The 20853-nt window shown below is 41.0% G+C and overlaps 1 protein-coding gene across 1 annotated transcript in view; it reads left to right on the forward strand.

The window, feature by feature from the left end:
* Positions 1-20853, forward strand: part of LOC111142538 (growth regulation by estrogen in breast cancer 1 like) — a 142488-nt gene that overhangs the window by 81950 nt on the left and 39685 nt on the right. The window contains exons 16-17 of the mRNA XM_022495796.1: positions 12061-12194; positions 15440-15779. Of these exons, the coding sequence (XP_022351504.1) occupies positions 12061-12194; positions 15440-15779 (474 nt within the window). The remainder of the gene's footprint in view (positions 1-12060; positions 12195-15439; positions 15780-20853) is intronic.

The raw sequence follows: 20853 nt of genomic DNA on the forward strand, positions 1-20853 counted from the left end.
ACAGAATTATCCATCCTATATAGTTCCACCCCCAAAATGTGATACTGTCTTATACAGCCACCAATAATTTTAGGGGCACATTGGTGGCTCAGTGAGTTGAGCATCTGCCTTTGGCTCAGGTTGTGATCCCAGGGTCCTGGCATCGAGCTTCCTCCCTGCTCATGCTCTCTCTCTCTCCCTCTCTCTCTCTCTCTCTCACTATTTCTGTCTCTCTCTCTCTCAAATAAATAAATAAAATATGTAAAAAAATAAAATAAAAGATGAATTTCAATCTGAAATTTGGAAATTTTGTTGTCCTTTTGAATAGCTCTTCTGTCATGTTTCAGTGTTACTGATCTGTGACTGTAAATTATGCTTATGTTCCCCAGCAACTGGATTTTTAAAAAAAGATTTTGTTTATTTATTTGACATAGAGAGAGAGATCACAAGTAGGCAGAGCAGCAGGCAGAGAGGGGGCAGGAAGCAGGCTCCCTGCTGAGCAGAGAGCCCGATGCAGGGCTCGATGCGGGGCTCGATGCGGGGCTCGATCCCAGGACCCTGGGATCATGACCTGGGCCGAAGGCAAAGGCTTAACCCATTGAGCCATTCAGGTGCCCCTGGATTTTTTTCTTGTAATCAGTTCTTAGTCTTATGGTTGAAACAGGATTATGATACTGTTATTTTAAATTACTCAGTAGTCACACTTAATGTTTTTAGAGCAGCCATCTCAAAGTTGTACATATTCAAGACTGTATGTTTTTTTGGCTTCAATCCCTAACACATGGGAGATATTTTCTGTGACCTATATAGTGCATGATAAATATATTATCAAAGAAAAGAAATAAGTGTTTCATAAAAAATGATGAAGATTAGCCATTAAGCAATGGATTCTTTGTTTAAAAATATTGAACATTATGGGTATTTTTAAATAAACATGTTTAAGTAAAAGATGCCAGATGCAAGAATAACATTTAGGGGCACCTGGGTGCCTCAGTTGGTTAAGCATCATGTTCTCAGGGCCCTGGGATGGAACTCCACATGGGGAGTCCCTGCCCAGTGGGGAGCCTGCTTCTCCCTCTCCCTCTGCCTGCTGCTCCCTCTGCTGTTCTCTCTCACACACAAATAAATAAATAAAATCTTAAAAAAAAAAAAAAAAAAAGAATAACATTTACTCATTTATCAACCCAGTGCATTTCATTCTGTTATGAAGTAGGTAAGTTTTCCCTGACTTGTAGCTCTTATTTTTGAGTATTGGTTTGTCCTTTGTAGTCAAGCAAGCTCAGGTGACTGAATCATGGTGGCATCAACCATGCCTCCCTTGTGAGAATTCAAGTGTGTTCACTATCACATAGAAATTTCTTTGAGCTCTCACTTTGTTAGTATCTTCTCTATGCCATCTTCATCAGTTGGATGTCAAATTCCAGGTGAGAGTAAGAGGCTAGCTCAGTTCTTTTACCTCTCAAGTGTCAGGTACACCTGTAGACTACCCAAGTAGTTGCCCTGACATGGAACAGGATTGCCAATAAAACTTGTGAAGGGAAAAATTGTTTTTTAAGCCAACAGTTTTCCTATTAAATGTTAAGTTTTAATATATTGTTGGGGAGGGGAGAAGAGAACTATCCTAATTAACCTTGTTGGTGTCATCTTTTCCAGAAGGGATCACACCAGTGATAGGAAAAACTCATAGCTTCGGCGCTTTCCCTTCTCCTGACATAAAATAATAGGGAAATAGGCTAAAAATAACTTTCCTTAAGAGTCATTCTTCTGTGCCTGGATGGCTCAGTCAGTTGAGCATCCAACTCTTGATTCTCAGGTCATGATATCAGGGTCGTGAGAGGGAGCCCCATATCAGGCTCCACACTCAGCATGGAGTCTCCTTGAGATTCTCCTTCCTTCTCCCTCTACCCCTCCCCCCACTCCTGCTCACTCTGTCTCCCTTTCTCTCTTTCTAAAATAAATAAATAAAATTTTTAAAAAAGAAGTCATTGCTATGATTATGGTTGCTTTTTAAGGCACAATAATGGTACTATGGTTATTTTTTAAGGGGTTCTTATTTGAGAGGCATCTAGTGAAGCATTTATGAATCAAAGATTGATACCTAGGATTTAATTAAAATAATTGAGGGATAGAGAGTTATTATACTCTAATTAAGGTTTTTAAAAAATTATCACTATGAAATTGAGATCAGCATAGAAGAAAGATAGAAACTTTGAACCTAACAACATACTTACACATTAGGGAAGAAACTCCTAACTATTAGCCTCCTTTTGTTATCTTGAGGTCAATGTCTTCAAAAAGGAAAAATTGAGAAAAGCAGAGTAATTCAATTCAAAAAATACTGAGCACTTGTGGGCTCGTGTTAGACCTTTCCAAGAACACACAGAGAGAACTAACTGCTTAAGGGAGAAAGCAAAGTACATATTAAGGTCACTGTTATGAAAGTAGAATAAGATATACATAGAGAAAATAGTTTGGTGGTTACCAGAGGCAGGAGTGGGATAGGTGAAAGGGTGAATGGGGTCAAAAGGTACAAACTTCCAATTATAAAATAAGTAAGTCCTGGAGATACAGTTAATATTGTATGGCATATTTGAAAGTGACTACAAGAGTAGATCTTACAATTTCACATCACCAGAAAAAAAATTACAATATATGGGCTGAGAGACTTACTCTGACGATCATTTTACAATATATATGAAGGCATACCTCATTTTATTATGTTTTGCTTTATTGCACTTCGCAGATATTTCATTTTTTACAGATTGAAGATTTGTGGCAACCTTGCATCAAGCAAGTCTGTTGGCACCATTTTTCCAACAGCATTTGCTCATTTCACATCTCTGTGTTACATTTTGGTAATTCTCACAATATTTCAAACTTTTTCATTATTATATTTATTATGGTCATCTATGATCATTGATCTTTGCTGTTACTATTGTAAACACGTTAGTGGATTTAGCATTGCGGCATAATGCCACATCCATGTAAGAATGTGAACTAAATAGCACAGCTCATTGACAATGCACTTGGTCACCCAAGAGCTCTGATGGAGATGCACAATGAGCTGAACGTGGTTTCCATGCCTGCTAACACAGCATCCATTCTGCAGTCCATGGGTCAAGGAGTAACCTCAATTTTCAAGTCCTATGATTTAAGAAAATACATTTTGTAAAGCTATAGTAGCAATAGATAGTGGTTCCTCTGATGGATCTGGACAAAGTTAGTTGAAAACCTTCTGGAAAGAATTCACCATTCTAGGTGATTGAGACATTCATGATTCATAGGAAGAGGTCAAAATATCAATATTAGCAGGAGTTGGGAAGAAGTTGATTCCAAAGTCATGGATGACTTTGAAGGATTCAAGACTTCAGTGGAGGAAGTCCCTGCAGGTGTGGTGGGAATAGCAAGAGAACTAGAATTAGAAGTGGAGCATGAGGATGTGACTGAATTGTTGCAAGCCCATGATAAAGCTTGAATGGATGAGGAGCTGCTTCTTGTGGATGAGCACAGAAAATAGTTTCTTGAGATGGAATCTACTCCTGGTGCTGTGGAGATTGTTGAAATGAAAACAAAGGATTTAGAGTATTACATGAACTTAGTTGGGAAAACAGTGGCAGAGTTTGAGAGGATTGACTATAATTTTGGAAGAAGTTCTGTGGGTAAAATGCTATCAAACAGTATCACACGCCACAGAGAAATCATTCATGAAGAGAAGAGTCCATTGATGTGGGAAACTTCACTATTGTCTTGTTTTAAGAAATATCCACAGCCACCCCACCTTCAACAACCACCCTGATCAGTCAGCCGCCATCAACATCAAGACAAGACCCTTGACCCACAAAAAGATTATGATTTGCTAAAAATTAAGATGATGATTAGAATTTTTAAGCAATAAGGTATCTTTTAATTTAAGATATGCACATTGATTTTTTAACATAATGCTACTGTTCACCTAATAGATTACAATATAGTGTAAACATAACTTTTGTATGTACTGGGAAACCAAACAATTCATTTGACTCATTTTATTGACCACCAGCTTTATTGTGGTGGTCTGGAACCAAACCGTCAAATCTCCAAGATAGCCCTATACATAAATAGAATTCTTATGCTATACACCTGGAAAACTAATGCAATGTTACATGTCAATTGCATCTCAATTTTTTAAAAAATCAAGTTGTACACCTTGAATGTGTAGTTTTTATTAGTAAAAACAAAACAACGAGTAGAATAAGAAAATTTAAAAAAATCAAAATGCTCTGGGAGTTGAAAGGAGGGAGAAGTCCCACCCATCTGAGAGCACTAGGAAAGGCAACATGGAGAGAGCACTGTGGATGGGCATTGCAAGAGCAGAAGGACTGCGCTCAGGTACTCCTGTCAGCGGACCACAGAAGAGGAAACAGAGATTTTTCAGAGAACACTAAGGGGATGAAAAGAAACCTGGAAATATATAGATAGAGGCTTAAAGTTCCAGGCTGGCAAAGTTTACACTTATTACACAGGCATTAACAATTTTTTCAAAAGGGCATAGTATTATTAAAAACATAGTTGAGCCTTGAACAACACAGGGGTCAGAAGCACCCACGCCTGCACAGTTGCATATACCATTGTCTCCCCCAAAACTTATCTAATAGCCTACTGTTGGCTGGAAGCCTTGCCAAGAACATAAAAAGTTGATTACCATCTATTTTGTATATTATATAATTATATACCGTGTTCTTACAATAGAGTAAGCTAGAGAAAAGAAAGGGTTAGGGAAATCATAAGAAAAAGAAAATACATTTAAAGTACTGGACTGTAAAAAAATCTACACAGAGGCAGAGCAACTGATGGTTCTGCAGATCTGTCTCTTGCTTCAACAGTGTTTGGATGGAACAGACCCAGGGATATCTCTTCTCCGAGCTTCCAACCACCCTCCAACCTCTTTTCCAGTTGTAACTTCAGAACCATCTTTTCAGCCATCCTCTGGCTCCAGGACTAGACATCACTAGTTTTTGAGCTTAGGTCCTTATTGCCAATCAACCACAAGCTCCTGGATTTGTCCAGATGACTCCATTAAGGTGGAGGCTACCCTCACCTGCCTGGTCAACATGCATACACAGGGCTCCAATGCCTGTCTCTCCCTGGCCTTCTGTCCCAACCTCAGCCAAGTGGCTCTAGAGGGCTGAGGTTCTATTGAAGATACAAGATCAGCCCAGCAGCCATTCACTCTTCAGGCCACGCGGAAGCCCTCTCAAGATGAGTGTAAACCCATGGTCCTAGAGAAGAATCTGAACCAGGGCCTTCTGGATCTGCCTGCTCTGGGTTCTGCCCACACAAACTCCCAACTCTATGGCTTCCTGGAGAACCACTTCCTAGATGAGGAGGTGAAACTCATCAAGAAGTTGGCCCCTTGAGGGGCCCATGGGCATCCCCCTGGGTGAACGGGGTTCTGCCTGAGCCTCTTCCTGCATCCACTAGGCAACTTTTTAACCACCTAGAGCCCTCTCCCAAACCCTGCACCAAATGAAAACAATAAAGCTTTTTGCAGAAAAAAAGCAAGAAATAAAAGCAAAAAACAAACAAAAACAAACCCCAAAAGCCTCTTATGTAAGTTGGACCCATGCAGTTCAAACTTGATGTTGTTCAAGAGTCAATTATATTATCAGAATATACATATTTCATTTTCATACTAACATGGTGAATGTGCAACTTAATGAATTTTCACAAACTGAAAGCACCTGTAGAACCAGCATCGAAATGAAGAAAAAAAAAAAACATTACCACTAGCCTGGAAAACAGGCACTTCCCACAGAAGGCTGACACTCCTCTGGCCTCTTACCCCATAGGTTTGGTTTGCCCAGGTTTGAACTTGATATAAATGGAATCATGCAGTATGCACTCTTTTGTATGTAGCTTTTGCTCAGCATGTGAGATTTTTCTCTATTTTTCATGAGTCATAAAACATTCATATTGCCGTATATAGATTACACTGGGTGACCACCACAATTCACTTATCCATCCCATTCATTTATTTCAAGTACTGGTGTTATTTACATTCTAGTAATGTAAATTTTAGACCCAGGTATGTATTTTTGTTGGGTGTCTATGTGGGAATGAATGCATATGTTCAGCTCTACGAGATACTGAGAGGCTGCTTTTAAAGCAGTTCATTCAGGGTAGAGGTTAAGTCAAAGTGATTTAACATGGGGAGAGCAGTCATCTGGCTTTTCTGATAATTCAGATTCAAATTAACAAATACATAAATCATGGTCTTAGCCAGAAAAAGTATGGGAGAAACGGTGAATTTTCTAGGATTTTTTTATTGGGGAAGAGAGAACAGTCGGAGATCTCTTTGAGGTGATGCCTTTAGTTGGAACCAAGTTCAAGGGGAAGAGTGATCTGTGGAGGGCAAAGGAGGTGGACTTTGAATGAGTTAAAGCTGAGGAGTGCACGGATGTAAATGCAAATTTGGAGTTTCTCCTGGGGATTTTTGATGTAGATTTGGAATATTTCGTCAAGAATTTCAGTGGTCACTGAAGCAGCTGGTGTGGATAAAATCGTTGAGGAAGGTAATGAAGAGAACTGCCAAGAGGGCTGTGGCCAAGGACTGACAGGTACAGGCCGCTGGATTTGGCCTCAGCCGTCTTTGGTGACCTTCAAGGGAGCCGAGCATTTGGCTGGTGAGAAGCAAGGACAGCAGGGAGAGGACAGGGAGAGCTGTGGGTGAGGGGGAACTGGGAGGGTAGGACTTTGGGAGGAGGAGTTTTTTTATTTTTTTGTTTTTGTGGGAGAAGGGACATTTTCCCAAAAGACCAAAGGATTCAGTACGATTTGTGATTCTTGGAATGCCCTGTTTCTTTCAAGTAACATCATTCAGAGCTTTGTAAAACACATTTTATTTTTTTATTCTTTAAAAGATTTTATTCATTTGGGCGCCTGGATGGCTCAGTTGGTTGAGCGACTGCCTTCGGCTCAGGTCATGATCCCAGACTTCCAGGATCGAGTCCTGCATCGGGCTCCCAGCTCCTTGGGGAGTCCGTTTCTCCCTCTGACCTTCTCCTCTCTTATGCTCTCTCTCACTCATTCTCTCTCAAATAAATGAATAAAATCTTAAAAAAAAAAAGATTTTATTCATTTATTTGACAGAGAGAGACACAGTGAGAGAGGGAACGCAAGCAGAAGAAGAGGGAGAAGCAGGCCCCCACCCCACCAAGGGGATCCTGATGTGGGACTTGATCCCAGGACCCCGGGATCATGACTGAGCCAAAGGCAGACACCCAGTAACTGAGCCACCCAGGCACCCCTGTAAAATGTATTTATTTTTAAAGATTTTATTTATTTATTTGACAGGCAGAGATCACAAGTGGACAGAGAGGCAGACAGAGAGCAAGGAGGAAGCAGGCTCCCCACTGAGCAGAGAGCCTGATGTGGGACTTGATCCCAGGACCCTGGGATCATGACCTGAGCCAAAGGCAGAGGCTTTAACCCACTGAGCCACCCAGGTGCCCCTGTAAAATGTATTTTAAAGGGTGGTCCCACTGACATCTATTACAAGGTTTATAATATTTAGAAGACTGCAGTTACAGTTTAATGCAGACCTAACAGATTGGGGAAACTATTCATGTCTAATTCTTATTTTTAGTATATCTCGTTCTTAATCTATAAAGTCTTTATCGATTAATAAAGAAAATACTGGCTCCAGTTGGTTACAGGTTATCTGTTTAATAACCCCCCCACCATAACTTTGCTAAGAAAGAGAAATTAAATTGAGGACAGGTGGATGCATCCTGCCCAGTGAATTAAAATGCTGCATCAGGGAAAAATAACAGGCCTGGAGTAGGATTTTATATTTTCCCAAAGAAGCAGGACCAAGCATGAGAAGGAAAGTGAAGACAGCACAAAAGAGAAGTCATTTCCACTGACTCTGTGCCAGCAGTCCAGATAAGGACAGAAACTCTAATGAATGGCTTTTTTTTTTCATCCTGAAATGACTTATTTGACACAATTATCTAGAAGGAAGGGAGCAAATAAAAAAAGGCTTCCAGGCCTTCAAAACAGATGCCACTCAGTGTATACTCTAAAGCTTCACTGTTTACAAGGACATACTCTGGTCCTCTGGCGCATTTATTCTCAAATAAGATCCTGTTCCAACAACGAGGAATAACTGGTCCGGGGGGCCACAGAAAAACTAAAAGTGGCAATTAAACAGTGCCTTATTTTCTGTCTTATGGACCTTATAAACCACACAGTTGCTTATCTGTTTTTCTGAGTTACTAAAAAAGCTCAGAAACAAAATGTACAAAAACTTCTTGTGTGCATTTTTGAGAGCACAAGCTCCATGCCTGGCCCAATCTTACATCTCTTACCCTTGCTTCTTCTTCCTCTGATTGCTTACTTTATTGAAGCTACTGTATTACCTTTATGAAATGAGTTGGAGAGTGTTTAAAGGAAAATGTCAATACATAATTACAAATAAAAGTAAGACTAACACACGCAGGACACGTGACAGGTAGGAGGCATGACTGGGAAAAATTAATGTAGAAAAGAAGAAAGAAAGCTTGAAAAAAAAAAAACCAGATACATGAACTCAAAAAGCTTACTTAATATTCTGGGGCTATTTATGTTTAAGGACAGCTTGTCACACAACTCAGGATCCTCTGAGGGAAACTTTGTGTCATATCCCAAAATAGTTATTAATTTCGTAGTGATGTCTGAGTCATCAAGAAGGAGAATAAATACAGTGAATTCTGCTTAGGAAGGCAGAAAGGTATAGATTCCATTTTTAAATAATTTTTTTGTAAAAAAATAAGATTTTCTGAATTACCATCATTAGATGATGTCAGAAAAGTTTTTTTATAATAAGAGTTTTTTAGTTTGTTGACCTCCAGAGAGTTCTGTAGAGAAGTATCAGTATAGAGAGCTGCTTTATGAGGGAAAAGTCTGACCAGTGACTATACCAGCCTAAAAACGTTATTCCTCAGAAGATGCCTGAACAAAGCAAAGAGAGGACAAACCATCTGTGTAGTTACCATCTGCCTTAAGAAAGCATGTCAACATGGATGCGTTGGTGGCTCAGTCAGTTAAGCATCTGACTCTTGATTTCAACTCAGGTCATGATCCCAGTGTTGTGAGATCAAGCCCCAGGTCTGGCTCCATTCTGGGTTTGGAGTCTGCTTAAGATTCTCTCTCCCTCTGCCCCTCCTGCCCTCCCTCTCTAAAAAAACAAAACAGAACAAACAAACAAATAAAATCTCAATATTAACCACATATTAATTCATTTGAAGGGAAAAGAAATTTTGGTTTCTGCCCCAGAGATAACTGTAGAGTTAATATCAGGCTATATAATGAGCCAAATTTTTTCAGCCTTACTGAGGTATAATTGACATAAAATTAAAGATATTTCAATAGTTATTTTGTGTGTATTTTTAATTGAAGTATAATTAACATATGGTGTTATGTTAGTTTCAGATGTATAATGTAATGATTCAACAATTGTATTCATGACTCACTGTTCACCGTGATGTGTAGTCACCATCTGTTACCAAACAACATTATTACAAGATTATTGAGTATATTCCCTATATTGTGCTTTTTCATCCCTGTGACTTATGTATTTTGTAACTGGAAGTTTGTACCTCTTAATCCCTTTTATCTACTTCATCCATCTTTCCATCCCCCTCCCCTCTGGCAACCACCAGTTTGCTTGCTTACTTGATGTGTTTATTTTTGCTCTCTATAGTTAACAGTCTGCTTTTTGTTTCTCTTTGTTTCTTTGTTCATTTATTTTGTTTTTTTTAGGTCCCACATGTAAGTGGAATCATATGGCATTTGTCTTTCTCTGTGTGACTTATCTCAGCCTTATATCCTCTAGTTCCATCTATGTGGTTGCAAATGGCAAAAACTCATTATTTTCTTGGTTGTTTTTTTTTTAAGTTTTTATTTTCATTCCAGTTAGTGAACATACAGTGTTATATTAGTTTCGGGTATACAATATAGTGATTTAACACTTTCATAAATCACCCTGTCCTCATCACCACTAGTGCATTCCTTAATCCCCATCACCTATTTCCCCCATCCCTCCACCCACCTCTTCTCCAGTAACCATCAGTTTGTTCTCTATAAAGAGTCTGTTTCTTGATTTGCCTGTCCCTCTCTCTTATTTTGCTTCCAAGATCTCATTCTTTTTTTGTTGTTATAAAATTGTAAGATATTTAAAGTGTACATTGTGATGATTTGAAAGGACTCCTCCCTTCTAGTTAATTGACACACCCATCATCTCATTTATTTTATATATGTGTGTGTGTGTGTGTGTGTGTGTGTGTGTGTATTATATATATATTTTTTGGTGAGGACATTCCATTTTGACTTTCGTAGCAAATGTCAATTATATATTATAGTGTTCACAACTATAGTCAACATATTATACATTAGATCTTCAGACCTTATTCATCTTACAGTAGACAGTTTGTACCCTTTACCAACCTCTTCCTATTCCCTCCCCCCACACTTTCCCCACTCCCATTCCCCCCACCCCCAACCCCCACCCCTGGCAACTACTCTTCTACTCTCTGCTTCTATGAGTTTTGACGATTTTTTTTTTAAGATTTTATTTATTTATTTATCAGGGACAGAGGGAGAGAGAGCAAGCGAGCACAGGCAGACAGAGAGGCAGGCAGAGGCAGAGGGAGAAGCAGGATCCCTGCCGAGCAAGGAGCCCGATGTGGGACTCGATCCCAGGACCCTGGGATCATGACCTGAGCCGAAGGCAGCCGCTTAACCAACTGAGCCACCCAGGCGTCCCTTGACGATTTTTTTTAAGATTCCTCATGAGTGAAACCATGTACTATATGTCTTTCTCTCTCTTACTTCACTTAGCATAATATCCTCAAGTTCTACCTATGTTGCCACAAATGGCAGGATTTCCTTCTTTCTCATGGCTGAATAATATTCCATTGTGTGGACATATACATACTATATCTTCTTTATCCATTCATCCACTGACAGACACGTGGCTGCTTCCGTATCCTGGCTATTGTGAATAATGCCCAACGAAAATGGGAGTGCATTTATCTCTTCTATATCCATTTTCCTTTCCTTTGAATAAATACCCAAAAGTGGAATTCCTGGATCAACTTTTAATTTTTTTGAGGGACCTCCATATTGTTTCCTATAGTGGCTGTACCAATTCACACTGCCACCAACGAAGCATGAGGGTTCACTTTTCTCCACATCCTTGCCAACATTTGTTATCATTCTTCCTTTTGATGGCAGCCATGCCAACAAGTGTGAGGTGGGCTCCTGGCTGGCTCAGTCATTGGAGCATGTGACTCCTGATCTTGGGGTCATGAATTCAAGTTCACATAGTGCCTAGAGGTTACTTAAAAAAAAAAAAAATTAACAGGTGTTTAGGTGACATCCCATTAGGTGACATAGTCACCATCTTGTACATTAGATCCTTACTCTGATTTGCATTTCCCTGATGATTAGTGGTGTTGAGTACATGTTCATATACCTGTTGGCCATTTGTATGTCTTCTTCTTTTTTTTTTTTTTTTTTAGATTTTATTTATTTGTCAGAGAGAGAGGGAGAGAGAGCGAGCACAGGCAGACAGAAAGGCAGGCAGAGGGAGAAGCAGGCTCCCCGCCGAGCAAGGAGCCGGATGTGGGACTCGATCCCAGGACGCTAGGATCATGACCTGAGCCGAAGGCAGCTGCTTAACCAACTGAGCCACCCAGGCGTCCCTGTATGTCTTCTTTAGAAAAATGTCTATTCAGTTCCTCAGCCCATTTTTGATTGTTTGAGATTTTTGCTGCCGAGTTATGTGAGTTTTTTATAAACGTATTTTGGATATTAATCCCTTATCAGATGCATGATTTGCAAATATTTCTCCTATACTACATGTTGTCTTTCCATTTTATTGAGGCTTCTTTTGCTATGTAGAAGATTTTTAGTTTGATGTAGTCCCACTTGTTTCTTCACAATTTTTTAACCTTCCAGCAAATAACATATTTCAGGGATTTCCAAACCGCCCCCAACACCCCTAGAAAAGAAGACACATTGTATCCTCTCCTCACTGGGTTTGGCTCTATTTTGAATCAGGAGGACATGAGCTGCCAGGAGAAGCTGTATTTTGGCTTGAATGAATACAGTAAGTCTCTACAGTGGGGAATCACAAGCCCCCTTCTGAGATGTGATGAGACTTTTGAAAAAATGGTGAACACGCTCTTGGAAAGGTAAGTAAGGACCTTCAGCTTTTCCTTTAGCTGTACTTGTGTGTCTAAAATAGCCAAAAGTCTCTTGTGTCACTGTCACAGGGAGCTTCGTGGAGCCCCCGCTGTGCAGATGACATGCAAAGGCAGAGTGAAAATAGCCTCTCCTAAGATGACCTTTTACTGGTGTAGGTTTTCTGTGATCATCCGAGACGAACAAAGGAAACTAGCGACCCAGGGTGGGACTTAAAACCACTTGCCATGCTCTGAATCATCTCCTAAGCATGCTTTACTGCTCTCACCAGGGGTTAGATGGACAGAGGGATTTGCTGATTAAAGACCATTTCTCTGAGCTGGGGCCTCCTCCACCATACGCCTTACACTTCTTCATTTTTCTCTTTTCCCCTCTATCCACCACAGTCAAGTACCCTTAGATGACTCAGTAAAAACTGAACTTTACTACAAGAGATTTGGATTGCAGACTGGAGAAAAGTAGGAGCAATTAAATCTTTGAAGTGAGTTCAGCTCCTAATGAGCGTCCTCCAGTCCCTGACCTTGGGAGTTAAAGATCATGACTTTTCTGTCTCCTCTGCTTTCTTTTTTCCCCCAAGTCCTGGTCAAACTCCAGAAGAGTAAAGGGTTTTCCTATTTTTCTCTCTGATCTTGAATCATAGACTTGAAATGTCACAGAGACATTAGAATTTACATAACCTGGTAGAGGGTCCCCTTGGCCCCCGCTGCAGGAGTCTGTCTGACCTTCGATGATGGGGGCAGGTGGACTCTTTTTGATGAGGCACATTCTAATTTTTAGTAGCTCTTGTTCTTCAAATTGATCACAAGCCACCTTTTTACTAACCTGTTCTATAACTTTGCTAAGAAAAAAGAAAGAGAAATAAAAAATGAGGACGGGTGGGGGGAGCCTACCAGTGAGTTATTACGTTGTACCAACAAAAAGAGCAGCCTCAGAGTAGGGTTTTATATTTTTGCAGCTGCTGGAATTAAGAAGACTTAACTGACACTGTGACATTAATCCTTCTATAGCACATGTGATCTTACATTTCCAAAATCATCCCATGAGTCTCCCTTTTAAGTGTTTCCCACCCAGCTACTGCAGCCACCAGCTTGGAACATACCCTCCCTTCCGGGAGCATCACTCAGAGTCAGTCCTGTCAACTTCTCTTACAACTTTGGTAATACTTACAAAATAACAATTACAGTTCAATGCAAACCAACCAGGTTGTGAAGACTGTTCACGTCTAAATTCAGACTTCTTTCAGAGTGTGAGATCTAAATGCCTATAGATCAAAATTACCATGGGTTCTAACTTTGGCTTACCTATCTGGTCCATCCAAAAACATGAAGCCTTAAACATGGATCTTGTGTGCTCACTTCTTCCAGCCCAGTCACTGAAGCTAATAATAGCTGTGATTTATTGAGTGTTTGAAGAACTGGCCCAGGGTTGAGTAAACTGGAGGATTTCTTCACTTTTCCCCAAACTACTAAATCCTTGCAACGTAAGGAGACATTATCAGAGACTTGAGTGAGTCTAGACCCAGCTCTGCCCCTGACCGGTGGCATGGTCTTGGGCCAGTAGCCAGATTTCTGTCAGCTGCTTAATTCTCCTTCTGGTAGGAAGGGGAGGGCATCCACAGTCCTTTCCAGCTCTGAAGTATTTCAAAACCACGCTATTCATTTGATGACCCTAACTGGTATTTGACCCAGGGCTTTTCTGTGCAAGGCTGGCAGACCACTTGTTCTACTTTAAATAGAATTTTAAAGTGGAACAAAGGCAAACCACCCCCATGGTCTACCCAGCTGCTAGGTGGCTGCCTGTGCTACCAGCTGGCAACCAGAAAGAAAGTTCACAGGCTCATCCTCATTTTGCCAACACCTCTTTTCTTGACCAGCACCTCCTTGTGCCTGCAAAGGGGTCCTCTTTGCCCATTTGTACTCACTTTGCCAACAGACCTGGCTTTCTGAGGAATAACTCATAAATAATTCATAAATAAATTTTCTGCCTGGTCTGTAGCTGTAAAAAGTGCCAATTTGAACAAAGTGATCCTCTTACTTGGCAATCCAGGCGGGGTGGGGGTGGAGTACCGATGGGTGTTGGGATGAGGCAAGGACACCCCTCTTTGCCAGGTTCCCTTAGCTAAGCAGGGCTCTGGTGATAGGAGGCTTCGCCACTAGGGGGTGCTATTTCTCCAGTCAGCTCCAAGTTTTCTTCTGCCCCAAGGCACATTGTATGGGAAGATACAGTTAACTGCCATCTGTGGGGCTACCCTCAAATTAGTAATTACTAGTAATAATAATTACAGTTATTTTTATAATAGTAATATAGTATATAATATAATCTATAGAAGTAGTATGTATTATTAGTATATATATATTAGTATATAACAGTAATATATAATATATATAGTATATATATTAGTATATAATAGTAATCTATAGAAATAGATTCTTTTTATGTCTGATACTTGGCAAACATGATCCTAATGTCTCAATTTTCTTTACTGTAGTCTTAAGTATCAGAGGAATAAGCTGACAACAGCACCATCCTAACTCAGTGCCACCAACAAGAGGTTAGGGTCCGGGGATGATCCGTTATGACTCTGTCAACAAATAACCTGACCAGATCAGTGCTTCTCAAAAGTTAATGTGCATAGGGACGCCTGGGTGGCTCAGCTGGTTAAGCGGCTGCCTTCGGCTCAGATCATGATCCCAGCGTCCTGGGATCGAGTCCCACATCGGGCTCCTTGCTCAGCGGGGAGCTTGCTTCTCCCTCTGCCTCTGCCTACCACTCTGTCTGCCTGTGCTCATGCTCTCTCTCTCTCTCTCTCTCTCTCTCTAATAAATAAATAAAATCTTTAAAAAAAAAAGTTAATGTGCATACAAATCACCTGGGGATCTTGTCAGAATGTGAGTTCTGATTCAGATGTCTGGGGTGGGGGAGTTTGGTATTTCTAACAAGCTCCCAGGTGGTACTGCTCCTGGACCACAGACCACACTCAGAGAAGCTAGGGTCACTAAAGCATCCTTAACCCTCTTTAACTTGCTGTACCTATCCCAACAGTTTCTGACTCACAGGCATTTAAAGCTCCACTTTTCCTTCTAGCGATGTGGGCTCCAAGGTCCTACTGCGGCTCCAGCCCACCACAGAGCAGTAACCCCTTCCCACCATGCCAGGTCTGCATTCCTCCCACAAAGACCTTGCTGTCCCAGCTGGTCCTGCTGCCCAAATCCTAGCTCCCTGTGTTCTGTTGAAGGTACCCCAGGCTGCACAGCATGGTTGTCCGCTGCTACCTTCTCATCCAGCAGTACTCAGAGGCTCTGATGGCTCTCACCACCATGGCGTCACTCCGAGACCACAGCACCCCGGAAACACTCAGCATTATGGATGACCTCATCAGCTCCCCGGGAAAAACCAGAAGTGGGAGGGGACACATGCTCATTATCAGGGTTCCCTCCGTGCAGCTGGCGATGTTAGCCAAGGAGCGGCTGCAGGAGGTGCGCGACAAGCTGGGGCTGCAGTACCGCTTCGAGATCATCCTCGGGAACCCTGCCTCTGAACTCAGTGTCTCAACACACTTTGTGGCACGATTAAAGGTTAGCAATGGTCGGACACCTCTCCTTTGAAATACCATTTGTTTCTATTTTCTAGGAACCCCACATAGGTGGCTCAGAGGCCTGAGTTTAGTAGAGTTTTGCACATGTGTTGATTTGATCTTCGTGACAGTGTTAACCACCAAGGGACGTGTACAGTTCCCTCCCTGGAGCCGGTTTATTAAGATTCTGTCAAACCCCCTTTTTAGCATGTGCCTGCAGTTGGTCTTCCATGCTCTCCAACTGCAGGTGCAAAAATGAGATGACCCAATTTGACCCCATGTTTATTGAACTTGGTCAAGATGCATCTAGCCCACGGCCATCTGTTTTCTCAGACAGAAAGGTAAGTTGTTTTCCCAGACCTCTGTGGGTTCGCCTTTAAGTGACTTCAGTTCATGAATTCTTTTCTGTCTACCTAGCCTGTGCGCTGAGGTCTAGAGTCAGTAGGTAAAGGATTCTGTTCCATCTTTAGTACTCACATAGAGCTATTCCCCACCCTCTTGCCCGTGGACTCTTCAACCCCTTGTTGCTTCATTGAACTCGCTTTGTCCGCCAGCCCTGAGGCTTGCTGGTCTGACTTCTACAAGGCTGCTGCAGGAGGATTAGAGCCTGAGCACAGGCCAACCCCTTCCCATGGCCGATGGAACTGCTTCTCCTAAACCCCTCCTGGTAGGCATGGAGGGGGTCGGCAGAATTCCTAAATCAACTCACCTAACTCCCTACTTTATGCCCTGCTCAGGTTTTTCTGGGGACTTTTATAATCCAATCTGTCCTAGCCATTAGAAAGCATTTAATAAAATAACCGCATATATGTGGGTACGATGCCAAGCAAGTAGTATATGTCTGAGCTAGACCAGCATGGTATCTGTACCCTGCACACTAAATACTGAGCTAAATCGAGTTAAGAAAAATGTAGTTTGGGACGCCTGGGTGGCTCAGTTAGTTAAGCATCTGCCTTCAGCTCAGGTCATGATCCCCGGGTCCTGGGATCTAGTCCCATGTTGGGCTCCTTGCTCAGTGGGGAGCCTGCTTCTCCCGCTGCCTGCTGCTCCCCCTACTTGTGTGCACTCTCTCTCTCTCTTTCTCTCACACAAATAAATAAATAAAATCTTTTTTTTTTTAAAGAAAGAAAAGAAAAATCTAGTTTGGCACAAATTCTGTGAAAAGAAAACACATAGCCTTGGGCAATTTTCATTTTCACCCCGGGCTGCAGTTTCCTACCTGCAAAATGAGAGAGTTGGACTGTATGATCTCAGAGAGCTCTAATTTGATGATGTTATTCAATGTTCATAAAGCGGTTTGCAAACATAAACCTTTTTATTGTATTCTATTAGCTTAACCTAAATTGAATAATCCAAAATGCAAACAAAATATATTATCTTGAGGAGCAGCTGGAACAAATAAATCTATCTAAAAATAAAAACCCTATATTTAGTGGAAGTTGAAACATTTATATTTCACATGTAGATATAATGTTCACAGTTTTTAATGATAGTTACAGACCGATAACTGCGAGATTTCTAAGATGAGTAACACGTGAGAGTCCTAAAACTCTTCTTACAGTATAATTCACTGAGACGTATGTCTCGAGAAAATTTGAATGATACTAATGGAAAGGCAAATAATCTGCAGGGAGATGGCTGAAGAGGATGTAAGGCTGCAGAATCTTCTTTGGGTCTCCATGACCCTGATCAAGTATAGCCACCCATAGTTGAGCTCATTTCTTGAGAGTCTTCAGAAGTACCAATCACTGAATCAGCATAAATCAGCAGGTCCTAAATAATCCACCCTTCTGGGCCATAAGCTGAAAACCACAAAGACCTGAGATTCTTTTTTGTTGTTATTTAACTTCCATAAGTAATCTCTACACCCTGTGTGGGGCTTGAACCCACAGCCCTGAAATCAAGAGTCCTAACTGGCTGCTAGCACATCAGAATCAGCTTCAGGGCCTTTAGACAGCAGTGGTTCTGTGAGCACTCTTCTGAGAGCGTGCCATACATGAAGGCAGGGTCCAGTCATTCTCAGATTCTCAATTTGTATGAGTAGCTGCCAGGGGCCGGGCGCACAAAAGAGATTTCCGTACTGTCAAAACCAGTGGATCCCATCAATCCATCCTTTCTCCTTGGTATGGAAGTAAAAATATGAAATCCCATGGAAATGTTCATATCCTAAGCAAGACTGACACTTGCCAGGTGGTTTCTGCTTCACAGGTTTATTTCTTTTTTTCTTTTCTTTTTTTTTTTTTTTTTAAAGATTAACTTATTTGAGAGAGACAGAGAAACCATGAGCCAGGGGAGGGGCAGAAGGAGAGGGAGAGAGAGAGAGAGAGAGAATCCTCAAGCAGACTCCTCACTGAGTGCAGAAGGCGACCCAGAGCTTGATCCCACAACCCATAGATCTCAACCTGAGCCGAAATCAAGAGTCAAATGCTTAACCAACTGAGCCATCCAGGTGCCCCTTCATGTATTTATTTCTAAGTTACCAGCCTCCCTCACCACTGTCAGGATGGCATGGGTGGGTAGGTGTGCCTTTGATCTGTAGTCTTGGGTAACATCCTCTGCCTCTTCTTCCATTGGATGGCCTTATTTTTGTGGTTCCCTCTAATTATCACATAAAAGTGATGACAAGCATTCTGGAAGGATACAAGACTTAAATCTAAATAAATCAGTTCCTCCAGAGGGCCTGTGAGGTTTTGATCAAATTTCCTTGGCCTTGAGCCCCATATTTCTTTGAACTCAGTGCCCACCCAGTCTTTTGTGTTGTTTTAAATGCTCTGCAGTGGGGCATCTGGGTGGCTCAGTGGGTTACAGCCTCTGCCTTCAGCTCAGGTCATGATCCTGTGGTCGTGGGATCGAGCCCCACATCGGGCTCTCTGCTCAGCAGGGAACCTCCTTCCCCTTCTCTCTCTCTGCCTGCCTCTCTGTCTACTTGTAATCTCTGTCTGTCAAATAAATAAATAAAATATTTTTTAAAAATAAATAAATAAATAAGTGCTCTGCAGTGAAATCATCCTGAAGGCATGGTCAGCCCGTCAAAGAACTGCAACCATCCTTCATCAGAAGTAGCAGAGGGACGGAAAGCATGTTGTAGTGGTTTGGCTAGCTCTGATTGGTCAAGAGTAAAAGCAAGATTTCCCTAATAACCTTTGGAAAATAAATCTTTTCATAGAGTAAAACATAATATCCCTTATCCCATCATTATAATGACCTCATTATTTGTAGAACCATGACCAGTGGATGGTTCCTAGGAGATAAAATCCATCCAAGGAGAGCCTCAGTGTCAGGGACATCATGAGTCCAATGCAAAGATTATATAAGTAAAATGATTCCTGTTCTGAAAATTGTTTACTCTAAATCAAAGTGTTATTATACTCACTTTGACATGACAATGTATGGAAAATCGAATTTTTATAGGTACCTTTCTTCTAATATTTAAAAAATATATTTTTAAAATATTTTATTTATTTATTTGACAGAGAGAAATAGTGAGTGAGAAAGAGAGAGAGAAAACACAAGCAGGGAGAACAGCAGGCAGAGAGAGAAGCAGGCTCCCCGCTGAGCAAGGAGCCCGATGCAGGGCTCAATCCAAGGACCCTGGGATCATGACCTGAGCCGAAGGCAGACGCTTACTGACTGAGCCACCCAGGCATCCCTAAAAAAATATTTTTGATAGATTTTTTTTTTAAAGTACGTTCCACACCCAGCATGGACCCCAATGCAGGGCTTGAACTCACAACCCTGAGATCAAGACTGAGCTGAAATCAAGAGTCAGATGATTAACCCACTGAGCCACCCAGGTACCTGGATAGATTGATTTTCTAAGACAAAAAAAAAAAAAAGTCTCTTGAAATTGTAAACAGCTATATAGATCCACTGATTTCCCTTTGGTATGTAAATATATGATAAAAAAAAGTTAAAAAAAAAAACAAGGTTAAGGTGTTTCCCACTTTATAAATTATGTATATTTTATTTGAATAATTGTGGGTATATTTATTTCTAGCTATTTTATCTAGACACGAACAAATCACTAATCAAATCTTATTACGTTTTTTCTTGCCTATTAGATTTCTTTTTATCTCATTTTGTGTTTAGCAAAAGAAGTACCTGTCTATTTTAAAATGAAGTGTTGGGGCGCCTGGGTGGCTCAGTGGGTTAAAGCCACTGCCTTCAGCTCAGGTCATGATCCCAGGGTCCTGGGATCGAGCCCTGCATCGGGCTCTCTGCTCAGCGGGGAGCCTGCTTCCCTTCCTCTCTCTCTGCCTGCCTCTCTGCCTACTTGTGATCTCTGTCAAATAAATAAATAAACTCTTTAAGAAAAATGAAGTGTATGCATTATTTAACATCTCTTACTTTTTGTTCCCTAAAGCATTACCAGAAGTGTCCATTTATTTCCTATAATAACTCCTCCTGGAAAGCTGTTATGAGCATAGTTAAATGCTAGACACTTTGTAAAAATAGTAGAAACCACCTCATCTACTTAAGACACAGCCTATTTTCTTTCTGCTCTAAAATATAAAAATCTGTAAGATCTTTTCATTTTTGAACATCTTTCAAGTTGGTGGGATTTTTTTTTTCTTCTCACCGATTGGCATTCCGTTTATTAAAGATATACATAGTGTACATATGTGTTCATCTATATCAGAAGGTGCTGCTTCATAGGTTATTTGTGAAACCATAAACTAATTGCCTTACTCTTCTAAGTAAGGGGCAGGGTTGTTGTTGTTTTAATTGATCCAGATTTGTTTATATTTTTAGCCTTCTTGAGAGAGACTTTTGAGAGCCCCAAGCCAATTACTTGTCACTTATTTTGAAAATCAATATAGAGAGAAAGAGAGGAAATAACCATCAAGGGTAGCTGACTTCACGATTTTCTTGATGAAAATGTCTGTTTTCATGGAGTTTTGTTGAGATGCTTTTATTAGTCATTCATAACTGAAGTTATCTTTTTCAGTCAGTCTGTCTCAGAAGTCTGTCCCTTACATGAAGAAAGTATATTTGAGAGCCTTGAGTCAGGTAGTTTATCCAAGGTCGTTCACATTGTATGTTTCTTTGGCCTGTGTGCTACTGGGTTATGTACA

This window comes from Enhydra lutris, unplaced genomic scaffold (assembly GCF_002288905.1).
Source record: "Enhydra lutris kenyoni isolate GAN:26980312 unplaced genomic scaffold, ASM228890v2 scaffoldscaffold8, whole genome shotgun sequence".
NCBI lineage: Eukaryota > Metazoa > Chordata > Mammalia > Carnivora > Mustelidae > Enhydra > Enhydra lutris.